At 36.8% G+C, this 20,749-nt stretch overlaps 1 protein-coding gene across 5 annotated transcripts in view; it reads right to left on the bottom strand.

The window, feature by feature from the left end:
* LOC113502257 (neurofibromin) overlaps positions 1-20,749 on the bottom strand; it is a 70,398-nt gene that overhangs the window by 30,063 nt on the left and 19,586 nt on the right. For 3 of the 5 annotated variants that reach the window (XM_026883749.1, XM_026883752.1, XM_026883753.1), the window contains 21 exons: positions 20,438-20,580; positions 19,170-19,278; positions 17,737-17,843; positions 16,346-16,480; positions 15,818-15,972; positions 14,970-15,127; positions 13,976-14,119; positions 13,297-13,475; positions 12,392-12,527; positions 11,443-11,533; positions 10,731-10,905; positions 9,856-10,039; positions 9,379-9,431; positions 8,614-8,826; positions 7,705-7,827; positions 3,983-4,121; positions 3,404-3,568; positions 2,572-2,673; positions 1,789-1,926; positions 778-958; positions 182-288 (listed from right to left, as the gene is read on the bottom strand). In XM_026883749.1, coding sequence (XP_026739550.1) covers positions 182-288; positions 778-958; positions 1,789-1,926; positions 2,572-2,673; positions 3,404-3,568; positions 3,983-4,121; positions 7,705-7,827; positions 8,614-8,826; positions 9,379-9,431; positions 9,856-10,039; positions 10,731-10,905; positions 11,443-11,533; positions 12,392-12,527; positions 13,297-13,475; positions 13,976-14,119; positions 14,970-15,127; positions 15,818-15,972; positions 16,346-16,480; positions 17,737-17,843; positions 19,170-19,278; positions 20,438-20,580 — 2,937 coding nt within the window. The remainder of the gene's footprint in view (positions 1-181; positions 289-777; positions 959-1,788; positions 1,927-2,571; positions 2,674-3,403; positions 3,569-3,982; positions 4,122-7,704; positions 7,828-8,613; positions 8,827-9,378; positions 9,432-9,855; positions 10,040-10,730; positions 10,906-11,442; positions 11,534-12,391; positions 12,528-13,296; positions 13,476-13,975; positions 14,120-14,969; positions 15,128-15,817; positions 15,973-16,345; positions 16,481-17,736; positions 17,844-19,169; positions 19,279-20,437; positions 20,581-20,749) is intronic. The other 2 variants (XM_026883750.1, XM_026883751.1) reach the window with 2 other exon arrangements.

The following is a 20,749-nucleotide window of genomic DNA, read 5'->3' as shown; positions in this document are numbered from 1 at the left end:
CCTAAACCACTGAACTGATTTTAATGAAATTTGGTACAGAGATAGAGTTGACCATGAGAAAGAACATAGGATAGTTTTTATCCCGGATTTTTGAAGAGTTCTCTTGGAAACGCGATATAACCGACCTCGACGCGGGCGAAGTCGCGGGTAAAAGCTAGTTATAGTATAATAGTAAGCTAACCTGTATACACTCTTCTAAGAACTCCAGTGTAAGATGCGGCTCGTTGTGTGCGAGCTTCTCGCTCACCGACTTGATGAATATCGTGTTGTTGGACGGAATGCAAAGGCCTGGGTTTGGAAAAAAATATATTATTTGTATTTAATATTACTGTAAAGTTTATTGTAATATTCGTGAGTTAAGGACTCCGGTTGGGTCGGAAACTAAATCAATATAAATACGCGTGAGTAAGCCGTTGCATTTATTAATAATGAATTATTCTCACGATAGTTACTATCAAAAACTTAACAAATAAACAAATCAAACTTGTCTCTCAAATAAATCAGTATTAATTTAATCTGCATACATATACATAGACACCAATATTAAGATTAGGGAATCTCTTTTTTAAGATATTATGATAAGCACATGGCAAAGGGAGTAACTTTTACTTAAAATATATATGTTATCTGATTTAAAATATATCTAAAATCTTACTTCAGACGAAAAAGATTTATAATAACTTATGTTCAAGAGGAAAAAAAAACAGTTACAAATTCAAACTATTGTCTAAAAACCTTCAAAAATCAACAAAATTATAAAAAAAACTCCAATGTCACCGGAAGTTTCCAGCAGCTGTCCCTCGATCTTCAGATGGAAGGTGGCGGTGAGCGCGCACAGCTGGTTGTAGGCGGCGGTGCGGAGGTTCGGGTCGCACGAGCCCAGGTTCAGGAGGGCCATGTTCAGGAGGGTGCCCGGTACGTCCTTAGGGCGAATCTTCTGGTGGACTGTCACTGAGTCCTGGAACGATGGTGGGGATAGAAAGTCGGTTATATTGCATTGATAAAAAATTTAGACCTACTTTTTAATTTAGCTTGCCCTTTTTCATAATTTTTGATTGATTTTTTTGACTTTAGGTATAAAGAAGATAAATAAGTGTTCTTTTACACAGACACCTTCCCGTATCGCCCACCCCTAACCCCTTCAAAAGTGCTCCGGTCGTGAAGAAGAAACGTCGAAACAAACTACACAGCTTATAGTTTTTTCTTATGACATATTACATACATCATCACAACCTTTTATGTTGTGCTTTTTAATTCATTTCCTTAACAATACCTCAGAATACACCTAGTTTTAAAATAATAAACTAGAGTAGCACGAGTCGGACTCGCGATACTCAGGGATTCAAACAAATAGGTTGGGTAACAAATAAATTTGAGGGTGGCTACCACAGACACATTTTTGCAGTCCTTTTTCGTTCATGAGATAGACCACTTTATATGTATTTTGATAGTAACTGTCGTGAGAATGATTCATTATTTAATGATGTAACGGTTTACTCACGCGTATTTATCGGGGTAGCCCGACTAGTTTCGGACCCAACCGGAGTCCTTAATCATGAGCAGACGCGGCGGGATCGCGAGTCGAACTCGACTCGCGATCCCGCCATATTACATCATTTAATAATCACTTTATATGTGGTGCCACCATAATAGGGTTCTGATTTCACACTTTAGGTACGGAATCCCAAAAAAGCGAACCATAAATATTCATCTCAAACGTGGACCACAGTCCTTAAATACCAGATACAAAAGTATAAAAACTAAAAATAAAGTGGTATATACACTTACCGGCTGACTGAGCTCCCATCTGTTCCGTATATGTATGATTGACTGCACGATGTTATCACAGTCGTTGTGTATGAAGCTTAATGGTGTTGATTCGTTGATGATTGATAGAGAAAACTGGTTGTCGTCGACTAGGCACACCTGAAATAAAATACTTGTTTTAAAAGCCATACAGTTTTTCACTAATATTGAACCTTTGTATATAACCTGGTTATTTACAAATTATATAACTGTTTTGGTGCTTTCATCTCAAAATCTATATCTATACTAATAAATAAAGCAGAAGAGTTTGTTTGTTTGAACGGAATTACTGGTCTCAGGAATTACTGGTCAATATTGAAATTTTTTTTGTTGAATAGACCATTAATCGAGGAAGGCTTTAGGCTATAAACCATCACGCTGCGACTAATGGGAGCGAAGATGCAATGGAAAATGTGAAAAAAAACAGGGCAGGTATAAATCATAACTTATAAGTCCTACCCACGGGGACGAAGTCGCGGGCAACAGCTAGTTAAGAATAATACTACACGTGAAGACTTGGCTTTTCGTCTACTATGGTTGTTTGTTTATTAAGTTTTATCTTTTAAGCTGTAAGTTTTCCACAGTACTATAAGTATTAAATAAAATTTAATTATAATATTCAACGAAGTTTCTAGATTTTTGTTTAGATGATATGCTTTTATACAATAACATCTATTTCACAAAAAAATATCTAAATGGTGTACAAAACAATAGTACCAAAATGTAATTAGGATTTTAATTACGATTCTATTTAAAATACTATACCTCATCGATTTCCGAAGCATAATACACATCGTTTAGTAATACAGGCAGACCGAGGACCTTGGTCTTCTCAACTGAGGTTATTTGGAGAGCTGTTGGGCCCACCTAGAAAAGAATAGGATGAAATATTAGTTATTTAAATGCGGACAACATCACATACATTGTTCTGAACCCAAAGTAAGTTGCTAAAGCACTTGTGTTATGGAATTCACATACAACGAAGGTACCACAAACACCCAAACCCGAGACAATGTAGAAATGTAATTTTTTACATTGACCCGACCGGGGATCGAACACGGGACCTCAGAGCTAGCGACACCTTGATACCGGTGCGTACTCCACTCGACCACGGAGGTCGTTATTTGGAAGAACAGTAGAAGGAACATAATCTAGCGGTCATAATCTTGAATAATCTTCTATTATATTAAATTCTAGTATCGCGGTTTACGAAATTGAATTCCTGCGAAACGGCTTGACCGATTCTTATGAAATTTTGTGTACATATTCGGTAGATCTGAGATTCGGACCACATCTTTTAAAGAACTATTGAGTATTCCATTTGATAATTTAGATTATCTAAATCTTGGTAAGTAATTTTAAACAAACACATTGATGAACATTCGTTTTTAGTCGCGTTTTAATTTTAAAACCAAATTTTTAGCCAAGAGTACACCAAGATTATCTGTCTTATTTTGGTACGTATTCAAATAGAGTATAGGAACTACACGTTTAACTATTAAACTCATTTTTCAGACAAAAGACACATCAAGACTGCTCAACTTTTTATTAGTATGTACCTAGAGGAAGAGGAATACAGGATCTACTTGAACCCTACCTTTATAGCGACTTTGGTATCCTTATGCGAGAGTTTCAACGCATTATTGAAGACTTTCAGATCCTCCTCTAGCGACAGAGTGGCTCCGGGCAGCTTCTGTTGTTCCACATCGACGTACTCGCTTAGACGGCTGTGGTTCTCTATGAAGATCAACTTGCGGTTACCCTGGGGATATTGTTATCATAAATTAGATAAATCGGGGATTAGATAATGAAGACTGGGTATAAGAAGTCAAAATCTATTATGCCCTTAGTAAGATAAGTAAAATGTACTAAACACATATTTTTGCCGGCCTCTAAACAACAAAAATTGACAATGATAAACTGCTTTAAAGTTTTGGAGAGGTTGTAAAGTAACGATATCGCATTTTTCCCACAATTGTGACGTCACGTATAAGTACCATTCACTGTGATTTGATAAGTTTTTGTTAATGGGACGAAAGAAAAAATGCGGACGGACTCCGTTAGCAAAAACTTCAATGAATTCATATTTTCCTTCAATTTCTTTTATTCAAAATAATACCACACACCATGAATACAATTCCAACTAATAAAAACCTCAAAAATATCTCAAACTTACCCTCAAAGGCGCCAAAATGGCTTCATGAAACTTAGTGTACTCCCGCACCCAGCTGTTACAGTTGTATATATAGCACGCGTGAATGTTAATATAGGCGACCTCTGGCAACACTGTGAACCATTTCTGCAGGAAATCCGTTCTGAAAGCAGACAGTTTTATAATTGGTGCCGAGCGACTTGTATGAGGCTTTACTTTAAGTGATATAACTTAAATATTTAACATGATATATGTACTAAACTTACTAATATAAAGTTAAAGTTGCTATTATAAAAGTGAAAAAAAAAATTGTCTGTAACGCTTTTTTGTGTAAACTACTTAACCGATTTTGATTAAATTTGGTTTGATGATAGCTTTAGTTTTTGGCCCCAATAACAGACTATACGGGTGATGCCGTGGGCTAAAGTTAGCAATTAAAGCGTAATAGAAATAGGAAGTGAAATGTAAAAATGGAAAATTTAAGTTATATCACTTTTTTAAAGAATAATCTTTACAAATACGTTTAAAACTTTACCAAAGCGAATTAAAAGATAAACTCTTTTTAATTTAAAGTATATACTAACCACGTTTGTAAAGATGATTCAGATTAGCCTCTAATAACAATAACTATGGATTTCACTAAGCAAAGCAAGACTTAGAACTTCTTAAATTCTTGCATGGAAAGACAATTGTTATTGTAAACTACAGTCTGTACAATTCAGTCGCAAGGTCGCAAGTCGCGTCTGCTCATGATTAAGGACTCCGGTTGGGTGCGAAACTAGTCGGGCGATCCCGATAAATACGCGTGAGTAAACCGTTTTTTAAACGTATACTAAATTAGTCGAGCAATCAACGTCTATTAGAATTGTATTAGTGTCGAAAAGGCAATTCTTAAAAAAAAATATGTAGCACGATAAGAAATAGATAATATTCTATTAAAGGTGTACATGTTTTCTTTATTTTAATCATATAAAAAAGATGACCTTTGATTTTTTAATTGAGAAATTAATTAACTGATCCTGCGATCTTTGTACTGGCTGATGTGTGAACCTAAACTATCTAGGGCGCCACACAAACACATACAAATCGATCCATCCGTTTAGGAGGGAGTTTAGACATACACACGTACAGTACAATTATATATCTTCAAAGATGTATAAAAAATCTCGTTTCGCGGTGTTTTTATTTAAACTCCGCAACGGCTTGACCAATTCTCATGAGATTTCGTGTGTATATTGCATAGGTCTGAGAATCGGACTATATATTTTTCATGCCTACTTATGTTTCTTAATCATATGTTTTATCTGCGCTATGGCAAAACAACGTTTGCTGGATTATAATCATAAAATAATCAACCAAACAAACATATTTCCGATTGTCTTTCCATCTAAGAATATCAGCTCAGATCTATCAAAGCATTCACTGATCTGATTCGAACCTGGGACCACATCCAGCAAGCCTACTTCACAGCTCAATTACATTAGTCGACATATCACAAATAAAAGCTAAAACGCGTTTACGGCTAAATTTAGACGACAAATTTGGCTAAATTTAGAATTATGAAACTAATTTAGTTTTAAAACCTAGAAGAACATAAAATAAGATAAAAAATTTAGCTTAGAATTTAGTCAACAAAATTTAGTAGTACCCGCGTTTTGACTTTTAGAAGTAATTAATAAAAAACGACTCTGTAACACCAAATAGAAAATTAATTACAATATGTTATAATACATATTTGAGGCATCGTAGCTCCGAAACGAATGCACTCATATTGATGATTTTTGTGTCAGAATTTATAGAAAATCTGGGGATCTTCAATTTTGATTATAATTTTGGCTTTTGTTCTACTGCAAAATCAATTAATGCATCATCAATTATTGCAAAACCAATTGCAACAAAATCAATTACTGCTAATTCAATTATTGAAAATCAAATTACTAATTAGAAAAAAATCTACTTGAAGCGAATATAGCACTAGGGTTTGTTGTCATGCCAATTCAGGAGCGAAGGTGTATCAAGTTTTAGGGCACTACAGAAGTCGTTAGGCTACCTAGGTATAAACAACAGGAGATAAATAAATATAGTAAGAAAGAAATAGGCTAAAATATGTACAGGAGTGAAAGGATCATCATCATCATCCTAGCTTTTTCAGAACTATGTTGAGGTCGGCTTCCAGTCTAACCAGATTTCGCTAAGTACCAGTGTTTTACAAGGAGCGACTGCCTATCTGACCTCCTCAACCCAGTTACCTGGGCAACACAATATATCCCATAATTAGACTGGTTGTCAGACATTAAAGCTTCTGACTACCTGTAAAGACTGTCAAAGATGTGTGAATAACAGGCGGGACCCACAATTAAACGTGCCTTCCGAAACTCGGAGGACCTCGTTATGACAAAGATGGTCACCCGTCTACGGACCAACCACGTCAAGCGTAGCTTAACATGTCATCGATTCACTTATGCAGTTATAGCTTAGCCATGAGCTCCTAATAGGCTAGGCCATAAAATATTTGCAAGAGTAAAAGGAAAATGATAGGATATAGATATTTGACCACACGAATAGCCGAGTGGTTGAGGTCACCACGCCAAACTCATTTGAGGCACGTGTAGCGAGTTCGATCCAGGCGTATGACAAGCGCTTGACATCCACGAATGCTTGTTCTGAGTCTGGATGCTTTTGTGCATGTGACTTTAATGTATGAGAAAGCCTCCTCAGATTAAAATTCTTAGGGAGGCTTATGCCCAGCAGTGGGTTAATCAAGGCTGACGATGATGATGGTATTATAAAAGAGAGAAGGATAAAAATAAATGTAAATAATATAGGGTAGATAGATAAATAGTCTAAGGGGATCTATAAATAGCACTGATTCTGTTGTGTGAAACAATTATCTTATTCAAATATTTGGTAAAAAGGATAGACGACATTTATTTAGTTATTTATGAATAAACGATTAAAAGAAATTGAAGATTTTTCCATCAATTAGCACTGCTTTTTAAATTTTAATCGAAGATAATTTATATTATAATAGCTTAGGTGTCTGGTTTTACCCGCTTTCTATTAATATAACTTCTTAATAGGTATTTAATGAGGATTTCGAAGGTATATTTGATTGGATAGTGCAATAAGTAAACTATTGAAAAAATGTGAACGCAATCTACATTTACACGTGTTCAATTTCATATTTTAAAGCGTCCATTGATTATTCTCAACAATCAAGCTATGATTAATATGAGCAGAGCAGTAACTAACTATGTTATAAAATCAGTGAAAAGTTGAATGATTTTAAATCTATTATACGATTTCTATCTTCTTAACAGAGTGGACGAAGTGGTGCAACAGCTAGTTTCCATATAAAATTGACAAAAAGTGCTGGAAATTGCCAGTGGATATTTTTACGCATAGAATAGAATATTCTTTATTGTACACCACATAAATACAGGATTGGATACAAATAAATTGTTATTTCGTGCCATAATGGGCGGTCTAATCGCCAAGAGCGATAGTCTTAGGTCTCAATTCCATGTAATTTTAATTATTGTTTTTTGAAAACATAGCATATGTATTCAAATGTTGAAAAGTGTGTATTATTTAATTACTTTAATTAGCTTATGCATCGTATTAATTTAAAAATATTGTGGCTATGTTTTCCATCCTTTAAAACCTTGCGTACAACAGAACCGGAGCTATATATTTACTATGATCGACTAACGTAACGAGCGTCCCTACATAGGTATGACCGTCACCTAAACCTGTTGTCAGAGTTGGTGTGCGTGAAGTCCACGATCAGCTCGAACGGCTGCTGGCAGAAGGGCTTCAGTGTCAGGATCACGTGGTAGATGAGCAGGTCCGCGTTCACTTCGCCGATCCTGAAGGGTAGAGGTTTAAATTAGAGATAGAGAGAAGGTAAGAAAATGACTGCACGGATAGCCGAGCGGTTTTTGTGTGATCCATGAATGCTTGCCCTGTGTATGGATGTATTTTTGTATGTCACTCGGATGTTTGTGAAACCCCCGCGACACAATGATTAAATTACTTATAGAGGGAGTCGTTTAAAAAAATATTGAAGATTTACTGTAAAAGTTTTATTACAAAAATGTGATGGCAGCACTAAAGAATTATTGTATCGCGGGGGGTTTCACAAACATTTAAGTTAAACACAAGACACCCAGACTCAGGACAAGCAATAGGAATGACGATTATTTTTTGCAGTGTCCGTCTTGTAGTTTTTTGTATAATAATGGATACGTATTTTTTAATTTGTCCCGCAAACATAAATTGACCAAATTACAGTGAATGAAACTTACGCGTGACGTCACGATTGTGTATAAATTTTACCATATCGTTACGTCACAAGCCCCCTCTCCTAAACTTTAAAACAGTTAATCTTTGTCAAATCTAGTTTTTCTGAAAAAGGAAAAAATACGTTTCTCATACTTTTCAATTATCTAACTGAGGGACTAATGAGATTTTTTCTTTTTATACCCAGTCGTCATGCCTATTGTGGTAAGCAGAAATACTTGTCTCACGCGGGGATTGAACCCACGACACTAACATTTCTAATTTGCAGCGGGCGGCAAGAAACTCCATAAGGTTACTAACTTTCAAAAACCAAATCCTCAAAAAATATAAAATAAGCATAAAACCCAACTTACTTGTATCTTCTAGAAATAAAATAGAAGACAGGGTTCCCAAGCTTGCTGGTCCCAGCCTGATAGAAGATGTTCAGACTCTTGATACTCTTAAATTCCTCCTTTTTATGCATGTTGTGTTTCACTATAAACTCTTCGAAATTCGTCGAGGAAATGTCTATGGATGACCAGCGGGCGTAAGAAGAGAACAGAAGACTTGACGTGCTAGAAGAGAAACTGAGGAAGAGTTATGTGTTGTCTATGGTGTTTGAAATATTTATGGTTAGGTGAACGAACAATATTATTGTGACAAACATTATTACAAATATTATTGTTAAAAGGTGTATAAAACGCGAAAGTATATTAAGAAACAACTTTCATCTTCCAGAAAATTATCAGAGAAATATTTATTAGCGGTTCGTAATCAATGGGTGTTTTTTTATATTTTTTAAACTGAACCCTGTTTTGAGGCTCCGGTGTCTATGCGTCCGGCGGTCACTAGGCTGTATCTAATGAACCATTATAGCTTTACTATTATTTTCTACGGTTTAATTGTATTCTAAACAGTAAACATTTTACACTTCATTTAGAGGATTAGAAACGGTTGCTATGGTGATAAATTTGTCACATATCCAATATATTTATCTCTTGCCTGTTATTACGGAACCCTTAGCGTCGCGAGTCTGACTCACACTTAAAAGTTATTTCGAAGGTTAAAGGCAATTTATATTATTGCAACTGGTATTTGGTTATTGTAGAATATTAAATAAATAATTCAAAGATACTCACGACTCTATAGGCTTGTGTTCCGGGGGTCCTAAGTACGCCAGCAGTGTTGCCATCTGTTAATAAAAGAAACAATATTAAAAACTAATTATTTTAGATTTTTTGATATTATTATTTTTTTGAGATGAACTACTACGTTGTCACTCCCGTATAGGCCTTGTTAGCCATCAGCTCAAGTGCTTAAATCAGATAAAGTAACACGGCTACTGTTTCAATCATAGATGTTAGACACAACTAATGACAAGCGTATTTTTCTTAGCAATAGGTATTGTAAAGCGTATCAAATACAAATAAGAAAAATACATTTCAGAATAAAGCGTGTAAGACAAAACACAGACACAGCACAAATTTAAATTAAAGGTCAGTTGACCTGCTTGCTCATATTTTTAGACTTCAAGAAACCCCATCACACCGTATCAAACTCCATCAAACTCCATCAAACCCGATCAAACTACATCGAACCTGACCAATCCACCCTACCTTATCAAACGGCCTCCTGCCCACAGCCTTGTGGTCCCTGCTGCAGGACAGGTAGTCTCCTATCCTCTCCTGATGGTTCCACAGCAGCCGGTGTAAGGCCACAACATTAGCGTCGCTTATGAACGACAGGTTGTGAGAGGTTTGATCAATCGATTCGCAGTCCGATGCTATTTGGATGAAGAATCTAGAGGAAAGAAGGATATAAATAAATCACAATGTCTGTTGGTCTAGTGGTTAGAGGTTGAGACTGATATACCGGAGGTCGTGAGTTCGATTCTCACTCAGGATAAATGTTTGTGTATTGAACATAGTTTTATGTCTGGGTTGTAATTTATGTATATTTTGTAAGTATTTAGAAATATATAAGTATGTTTATCAGTTGTCTAGTACTCATAATACAAACTATCCTATAATTAAGATTATATAATTGTAACTTATGAAATTAATAGCAACACTTGTTTATAAGAACATGAAATTTTGCATGCCGTCTGGCAGAATGTATAGGGCTTCTTATCATTTGTAACACCTCAATGTATTACCTGCATTCTAAGCAAATAAATAAATCTATTCTAAAAAAAAAAAGCTTTGCTTAGTTTGAGACTAGATGGCGTTGTGTGAAAGTTGTGGAATATTATAAGAATTTTAATACTGATTAAATAATAGACGGACTAAGTAGACTACTTTTTCTTTTACACACTACTTTTTTTATTATATTCTTTTTTTATTTTTTCAATACCTAACCCAAAATACGATAATCCTTTAAAAATGTTCACCTAATCCGTGTTTTTATGTACATGTTTTACACATTAAAGAAAAGCTTACCAATCAAAGAACATATTACTGTTTTTTAAAACTTAGTTAAAAATACAACTCACTTGCGGCCGGCTTCAAAGTGTGCCCTCAGGAAGTGGTTGAAGGGCAACATATGCTGTTCCTTGGAGAACTCCACGTGGTTGGCGATGTTCTGCAGGATCTTGGACATGAGCATGAGTCCTCGCTTCACGTGAGGAGGCACCGGCCGGGAGACGATACCCATCTCTTGTGGGGACACTGTGATGGACAATTCAGGAATTGACTATCAGAAAATACTAAGTATTTGGTTGAACACATTTCTTAAATATATTATTATAGGTTATATAGTGATTTAAAATGTCATGTGACGTCACTTACTAGTACGTTTTTTACTATTAAGTAATTATTTTAGCTACCAAACTCAAGTACTTTTTATCTTGCTTACTTGTTAATGTGATAGATGCAAACTACCGCGAACCTAGGCAAGAACGCTACTAGGTAGGCCGCAACACTAAAATTGCAATTTTTCGCCAATAGAGCTTTTGACAAAAAAATTATTCTGTCTGACAACCAGTCTAACCAAGGGGTATCATGTTGCCCAGGTAGCTGGGTTGAGGAGGTCAGATAGGCAGTCGCTCCTTGTAAAACACTGGTACTTAGCTGAAACCGGTTAGACAGGAAGACGACCCCAACATAGTTGGGAAAAGGCTAGGATGATGATGACAAGTTTCCAGAGGAAACAACATTCTAACAGTAACTATATTAAGGTATACAATAGATTAATGTAAAACTCACCTATAGCAGGATTGATGAACCTGAGGAACAGTACAGTGCCGACTGCCCCGACGCTGGTCTGCGGGAACTGCGCGAAACGCTTGCTCAGCACCTGCAGGCGTCGTACTATCACTCACAACACACACACAAACTACTATATAAACTGGACGTAGGGTCTACTAGGGGCTAAGGGTTTACTGGCCTTGGAGGCTGTACTCCATGTTTAGGTACTTAAAAAATTAATAGATTTCAAAATCTAAATACCCACGCTTTAAAATGTCAAAATTTATCAGTTTTTTATAGTTGTAAATTGCATTGTCATCGGGTTTGAAGCTACGCTGAAAATTACAGCCTGCTAGCTTATCACAAGTGCCTCAAATTGAGTTGCAAATATCCAAGGATACTTGAAAAAAAATTGTAAAAGTGACATGTCAATAATAGTTTTGCATTGTAGCAAACTTCGGAGACATTTTTTTTGTTGCTTTATTGTTTGAGTTAAGTTTAATTTGTAGATTGTTTAATTTGTGTGTAATTAAATCATGAATACAGTAACCCCCTGTATTGTAAACCTACTGGCTTTTGAGGTTTGAGGAAGGCGACATTGTGCGAAAGGGACATTGCGCGAAAGAGATATTTTGCTAAAAGGACATAATGCAAAATGAACATTGTGCGAAAGAGATATCTTGCTAAAGGACATTATGCAAAAGGGGCATTGTGCGAAAGAGGTATTGTGATAATCTTATAGGTGAGCTTGAGGGCGTTTGCTTGCTTACCGCTAATTATCTCAGTAGCGTTTGTGATGTGAAATCATTATTGTCGTTCTTGGAATTATATTTTGCTAAAGTGACATTGTGCGAAAGGGACATGATACGAAAGAGAAATTTTGCTACTTTGTAGTCACTTGAGACGTGGTCATTTTACGAATGAGCCACCTCAACCACTCGCCTATCCTTACAGTCACTTTACCCACCTGATACAAACAGTGGCACATACTGCGCAGCTGCGGCGGAAACTTCTCTGCAGAGTTCACGATACGATCGAAAACCTCCTTGGTCAGATCTATCAAGTTAGATCTGTTCATTTCTATGTCTTGATTTGGGTCTAGCCTGGGAACAATGATGATCTGTTTAATAGTTTATAGTTACAGAAGAATCGAAAATTGAAGGTATTGATTATGTTGAAATTAGAAATCTAGATAAATACATTGATAATAACATCAATACACCCAGTATTGATGTTATTTGTTACTTTATTATAAGCCAATGTTATCCCACTGCTGGACAAATACCTCTCTCTCCTCTTTCCTGTTTTTTCGTTCTAGGACAAGAATTTCATAATCTTATTTTGATATAGAAATATATTATGATAGGAAAGAATAATCAAAAGGAAAAAAAAACAGAACCTAGATGAACTACAAAATATTTACAAAATATTCTGGAAATAGCATAAAAATATATACAAATTCATTAAATTAATAAATTCCAATTAATAAGTTCCAATAAATTATTTTTCATCATATTTATCGCAGTTTTTATGCGTATACTTATGAGTCAAATATTTTTTAGATTAGATTAGATTAGATTAGAATATTCTTTATTGTACACCATGGAATTGCAGCAGCGATTTTAAAGATGCATGTTAAACATAAATCAGAACCTAAAATTCATAAAAAAAACCAACCGATATTTATCAAACATCTTTAAGAAAAGTCGCAAATAAATCCCCCCAAAAAAAGAACAAGCTAAATTAAAATTGCCCAAGCCCGGGATTCCAGAAACTATAACACCTCAGACAAACATACGCATCAAATTTAAAACACTTCTAAATTTAGCACCACCTATAAATATAACACATTTTTTCGGCATATCTGCTTACCTAGCCGGGTCCACTTCAAAGCTGATATCTGTCCTCTCATCAGCCTGGTCCAGCAGCGCGGAGATGAGAGGCTCTAGAAGGTTCTGGAGGTAGCCGTAGCCGTAGATCTTGAAGCAGAACGCCATGATCTTGCTGCCCAGAGAGTTGCCGCGGAAGAGGGTCTGCATGCAGTCTGATACCTAGGAAATGAGGGTAAGGAGGTAAAATAGAGAGTAATATATAGATGTGAAAGTATCTCTGTCTGTCTTGCTTTCATGCAAAAATTAGTGAACCAATTGTAATGAAATGACACAGATAGACAAATGTCTGAGAAAGGAGGATAGGTTACTTTTTAATAGGAAAATGGTAGTAAGGCTGGTTAAAAAAAAGGCATATAAACTTTGACCCCAAATGGTCAAATATTATATGCGTTTTCTTAAAATAAACTATGGGTTTGAGTAAGTTTATTTTTGTTATTTAAAATTATTGAATATGTGCATTTTTATTATAAAATTGATTGATTAATTTATAAACTATCTATTAACAAATCAAAAACTCAAAACTATTTAAAAACCGTTTCTGTACCATCAGAAACGTGAGACCATATTACCGTAACGGACTTCCGTCACATTATTATCCACTTACCTCCTAGTCACGAATAAAAAAGTTTAACTACAAAATAACTATTATTATGACTCACCTCAACCTCCCTATAGAATATGTTCCACAGTAGAGGTGCGAGTAGATGCTTGGCATCAAACAGAGTGACAAACACTCGCGCCAGCTCATCCATCTGTGACGTACTGACTACGTTGGCGAGGGCCATCGCTATTGGTAGCTCGCCCTGTGTGGACAAAGCAAATATTCTCGGTCAAAATCAATAGTTTTTTAATTCAAATAGGCCGTTTTCCAGGCACTTTTAAAACGCTACAGTGATGACTCTAGTTGCACGGTGCCAAAGTGTCATTCTTATGGAGAAGAACCGGCAAGAAACTACATAAGTTACTCTTTTAAAAATAAATATTCAAGTATCTTATACATTATTATTTATGTTTCCAAAAACAGTGTAAATTAGCTAGACTTCAAGTAGAGTAACACAGCCTAAGTTAAATTATCTTTATTGTGTTGATTGAGTAGGTTACAAGTCATCATCGGCCTAGCCTTTTCCCAACTATATTTGAGTTGGCTTCCAGTCTAACCGGATTCAGCTAAGTGCCGGTGTTTTACAAGGAGCGACTGCCTATCTGACCTCCTCAACCCAGTTACCTGGGCAACACGATACCCCTTAGTTAGACTGGTTGCGTAGGTAACAAGTCTTAGATAATAATGCAGTACTACAAACAGCCTATTTAGGTATAAAATAATTAAATCCCAGTCGTATAATAAAAGAATTACTGTAGTTTTTCGTTTAAAAATGTCTCCCTCTTTAAGGAGTTTAATCCTTGTGTCGCGGGGAGTGTCATAAACATTAGAAACACAAACACCCAGACTCAGGACAAGTATTCGTGGATCACACCACTTATACTACGCGGGGATCGAACCCACGCCACGTCACGCAATGGTTTGGGCGTGGTGACCTCAATCACTCGGCTAGAAGCTAAAGAAGCCTATTTGAATGCACGGATTCAAATAGGCTTCTTTCTAGTTCAAAATACTCCTGCAAGACCCCAGGGTCCAGGGTCAAGGGTGTTTACCTTGTCGGAGATCATGGTGACCAGCTGGACGAGCTGCTCGAACCTGTCCGCCAGGACGGTCTCCGCGAGGGTGTCGAACTCCGTGCCCTGCTGCAGGATCTTCGTGAGGACCTCCATGAAGGCAGCCCGGGTCTGCAGGTCGCGGTGGTAGCCCAGGTCTGTGGGAGGGGGATATGTGTGATTAGTACTATAGTAAGGCCAAACGAGATAAAAACGTAAACAAGCGGACCCTTACTGAGTTACATTGCGATAGCGAGGGATTATTATGCCTGTCCTTATCACTCGTGTCTATAGATGGGAATCGAAGCTGCGACTATGTGATACAGATTAACAATTAAGTTGCCTAGGTCTACGAATGATATTCCAAAATTTCCATTAAACTGACAACATCAAAAAGCAGTGCATGGACTGCAGATTTTTGAGAACCACGTTGACTGGTTCAATATTGATGAATTTAGCGGATTAAAATAGCCTGTGTTAAACCAGTCTACAAACGGCTTACATTTTATTCGATGGTGCCATTTCGTCTTCTATGAATCCGTTCTGTTTGTTTTATTTTTAAGAAAAAAAAACTACTCTATCATTAATTCATTTAATCCTTATATCGCGAGCAGTATCACAAACATTCACATAAAGCCACCCAGACTCATAACAAGCACGGATCACACAAAGGCTTGTCCTCAGGATCGAACTCGCAACACATCACAAACACACATTTTGGCGTGGTGATAAAGACACCTAAGCTCATAACAAGCACAGATCACAAAAACGCTTGTCCTACACAGGGATCGAACTCACAACACATCACTCACAGTGGCATCAAGCCCTCAACTACAACCACGACTCACCAATACTATGCATCAACCCCGAGTCTATGTTAGCACTGAGCAGGTTGGACATGGCCTGTATGGTGGCGTTGCGGAGCGTCTCCAGCCGCCCAGGACCCTCGGCCATCTCCACCTCGTTGCAGTCGTTCAGCAGGTTCATGAATAATGTGAAATATCTGTCGAGGAAAATTAACCATCAGATTCTAGTCTTTTCAAAAATATGTCGGGGTCGGCTTCCAGTCTAACCGGATTCAGCTAAGTACCAGTGTTTTACAAGGAGAGACTGTCTATCTGACCTCCTCAACCCAGTTACCTGGGCAACACGATACGTCGAGGGGGGTGTGAAAAACATATACCATCACGTGCACCAAGACAGACTCAGAACAAGCATTCGTGGTTCACACAAATGCTTGTCCTACGCGAAGATCGAACCCACGACACGACACGCGCAGTGAGTCTGGCGTGTAGACCGCAAACAGTCGGCCATACATGACTGCTCTATACGGCGATATGAGAGATATCTAGACTGAAATTTAGTCAGACACTTACTTCAGGAATAGCTGACTCTTGGCCTCCATCAGGTCTCCCCTGTCAGACTCCTCAGGCTGAAGCGGGAGACCCTTCAGCAAGGAAGCGACTGCCTCCATACAGGCCTGGTCTAGCTCGCGACAGCAAACTAGGTATCTAGACAGAAATGTAGACATTTATGTAAAAAGTCTGGATGAAGATATAATGAGAATAAGAGACAATATAAATGCGTATCGTGATTACATAGTCCTCAAACAAGATTGATTTTTCCCCAATAGGGTTTTGGACAAAAAAAAACTGTTTAGCCCGTCGATAGATTTCCAAAAAATATTGTTTATTGTATTTATTATAATTATAATAATACTAGCTGTTGCCTGCGACTTCGTCCGCGTGGTTAGAAGAAATTGCGACTATAACTTGAGATTTAAACTATCCTATCTCTCAAGTTGGATCGAACTGCACATGGTGTGCGAATTTTATTATAATCGGTTAACTGGTTTAGCAGTCCATTGAGGACAAACACTGTGACACGAGATTTATATATATTGAGATAAATCTATATATTATTATAATATTTAGTCAAATACCCTATTGAATTGCAATGTATAACCACAAACAATATAAAAAGTTTCACACAAACTTGAAATTAATCCATATCATCAGCCTAGCCTTTTCCCAACTATGTTAGGGTCGGCTACCAGTCCAACCGCTTTCAGCTAAGTACCAGTGTTTTACAAGGAGCGACTGCCTATCACCTCCTCAACCCAGTTACCTGGGCAACACGATACCCCTTGGTTAGACTGGCTGTCAGACTTTTTCAAGCTACTGACTACCTGTAACGACTGTCAAAGATGTAGGAATAACAGCCGGGACCCACAATTTTACGTGCCTTCCGAAACACGGAGGAACTCGTTATGACAAAGATGGTCACCCATCTACGGACCAACCGCGTCAAGCATAGCTTAACCTGTGATCGAATCACTTATGCGGTTATAACTTAGCCACGAGCTCCTTCTTTGACAATTAGTCCATACTTAGGTTAAATTTTATTTTATATTTTTGCTTTACCCTACAGGGTCTATAATTGTACCTAGCCTTAAGCTTATTATAAAATCTGTAAAACTAACATTATGGAATGCAAATGCCTACTTCCCTACTATCCTAATATTGTAAATGCGAAAGTCTGTCTGTCTGTTACGCTCTCACGTCTAAACAACTGAACGGATTTTAATGAAATTTGGTACAGAGATAAAGTTGACCTTGAGCAAGAACATAGGATAGTTTTAATCCCGGGCGAAAATTTAATTTATATATATATTTATCAATTAAATTTTCCGATGTACAACACTACCGCGTCCCACTAGGGATGGTAGAAAGGTGGTTATCATCAGTGCTGATGATGGATTCATTACCTGGTGATGGAAGAAGCATCAGCTCTCAGCGGTGGCGCTATCTGGTGGCTGGTGCCGAGCACCCAGTCCGTCACGTATTCCACCATCTTATTGCGGAACTTCATTTCCTGTGAATAATATAATCATTTAATATCCGCCTTTTCAATGAGACAACATCAAATAGTCACACCAATTTTTTTTGTCGTTTTTTGTTTCCAATTTTTTATGATACGAAAATTACATAACATTTTCAACTCTCCACGATAGACACCTTTTTATCCCACGTTTTTCCAAATACGTAGGAAAAATGATTTTAAGACACATAAAATTTTAAAAAAAACTTTTCATGAAAACATAAATGCAATTTTCATGAAAAGACCGAGGAAAAATTCCAACGCAGGGTGTCTAGAATCATGTCCGGAACCCTTGGACCACGGGATCGGTATGACGTCCCTTCCACCCTGTATATATGGCAAAACAACGTTTGCCGGAACAGCAAGTGTATTATAATTCTGATTATACTGTTACATATTTGAGAATTTAATGTTTGTTCATAAAAACGAATCAAACTTTGTAAAATTGTCCGATGTCCACTCAATCAATACAAGGAACAAACATAATTTAGCCGTACATGCTACTCGTCTCCATAGAGTAAGCAACTCGTTCATGGGTCAATGTATACGTTTCTACAACAAGCTTCCCATTCATGTTCGTAAGCTACCGACTAAGAAATTTAAAACTTTTATTAAATTAAAACTATCCGGAAAAGGATATTACAAAATATCAGATTATTTAAATGATAAAAATGCTTGGGATTGAACTGCTCGCTTATACAGCTATCATTATTTATGTACATAAATATTGACATGTTTTGTGCTTTTGCATATAATCTTATACATATGTGACATTTTTTGTGCTTTTGCATGAATTTATTTTTGTTAATACTAATTATTATTTGATTTAATAACATGCAACTCATTTGCGTTATTATTTTTTAAATCTTTTTTATAAATTTTTTTTTTGTAAGTATAAACCTTATGCAGGTATATTATCAATTTATTGAAATACTCTGCATTAGTTTATACACTCGAATTTGAAAATTGTCTGGACTTTAAAAGAAACTGCGACCCCTGAGTTTGTTTCGACATTTCTTCTTAGGGTAGTCAGCTAGGAAATGTCGGCTCCATCGTTCTCAAAAAAGACATGTAAAAGTGATAAAAAATATCCTATTTGCAGAATAAATAATTTCATTTCATTTCATTTCATATTCCAACTGCTTTTCAATTTGACCCAAAGGTTGACTAGTAGATAAAACCTTGCGGCAGATAAAAGTTTAAATTACGATGCAGCGATGGTATGAATTCTTATCAAAATAAAAAACGTTTAAGAAATTCTGTAGTGTCTAGGGCGGGTCGCTAGTGAATAAATATTACCATACAAATATTACTTCATACCTGTCTGAAAGCCAGGTCATCTCTCCTCCTCATCATGGCTTCCACAACTTGACAGAGCTTCGTCTTGATGTGAACTGACAGGACTGTCATGTCGAGGTGTCGCACGTACCTGGGTAAAGAAAGGAAAGGAATAAGATGGGCTGGTTACAAGCTGAGGATATACTTGGAAAGTTGAGGAGGAAATTGCCCAGCAGTGGGACATAGGCAGTGGGCTGGACAAAATGATAAGATGTGCCTCATGTACCACAATTTTACGTAAAAGTTTAATAGATAAGTTAGGTTTTCTATTCTATCCCGTATTAAGGAATTGAATCTTTATGTCGCGAGGGGTTTCACAAACATTTAAATCACATGCGCAACGACACCCAGACTCAGGACAAGCATTCGTGGATCACACAAACGCCTGTCCTACACGGGGATCGAACTCCCGATACGTCGCGCTCAGTGGGTTTGGCGTGATGCCCTCAAGCAGTCGGCTATCCGTGCAGTCTTTAAGGAGTGTTATTCAGTCATATCATCACTTATGGAGTTTTTTGCCGGTTCTTCTCTATAAGAATGACACTTTGGAACCGAGCAACTAGAGTCATCATTATAACGTTTCGAAAGTGCCTGGAAAACGGTCTATTTGAAATAAAAACTTTTGATGTTTCAATGTTAATAAAAGCTAGTTAATAATTGAAATCTCAATTTGACACTCGAATGTTGCTATAATAATGTGTGGTTGCGCGTAATATGTATGTTTAATTTTTTAATTGCGTCATCTGCCGTCAAAGCCCCGCACTTCATAATGGCCCTGCGGCTGTTGGGTTCCGACAGAACCCAATACTTGGCGCTGCATCGTAATCATTGACAATCATCGAGTTCGGCGTTAAAATTAAAAAATTCAAGATTCTTGCTTTTTGTGAAAAATAACCTTCTACAGACCCTCAAGGAGTGCAGTGTTCCACAACTGGAGTGCCGTGATCCTGCGACTGGTGAGTCCGTATAGTTTGACGTAGTTATAATATTTATCACATATATTGCCGCACCGCACCGCTCCGCCATCAACTTACGTTTCTTACCAGTCCAAATCCCTCCACTTGGCCTGGAGCTATTTACACGCTCCACCAATGTGTGTTTTTAATATCTAAGACTACTGTATTTTTCTCTCATTTTGTGTTAAGATGAATGGTTATCCGTGTTAGCATTAAGAAATAAATAAATTGATTTTGATTATGTCGTTTTGATTGTAATCTAAGATTCATCCCTTCCTATTATCTCCCACTAACCTGACTATAGACAGCATTAACGTCTCTATTGACGTGGTGCTAAGGTGCTCATTCGGTTGGCCGCTCTTCTTGATGTCCAGTATACTCTTCATGATAAATATCGTGTGCTCAACGAACTGAGTGTTAATCTCCGTTAGCATGACCTGTAAACAAGATTTATAAGTTAAGTGTCATCCTGAGAAAATCCTCTGTAAACTTTTTACTTATTTATTTATTTATTTTAAGAATAATTATATAAGAAGAAACCACTATTTCATATTATATAAAATTAGTCTGTAGTTATTAAGTAATGTTACTAAATACCAAATTTGT

Source organism: Trichoplusia ni, chromosome 17 (genome assembly GCF_003590095.1).
Source record: "Trichoplusia ni isolate ovarian cell line Hi5 chromosome 17, tn1, whole genome shotgun sequence".
Lineage (NCBI taxonomy): Eukaryota > Metazoa > Arthropoda > Insecta > Lepidoptera > Noctuidae > Trichoplusia > Trichoplusia ni.
Note: the sequence above shows the minus strand (reverse complement) of the source record. Positions and strands in the feature narration are given on the sequence as shown.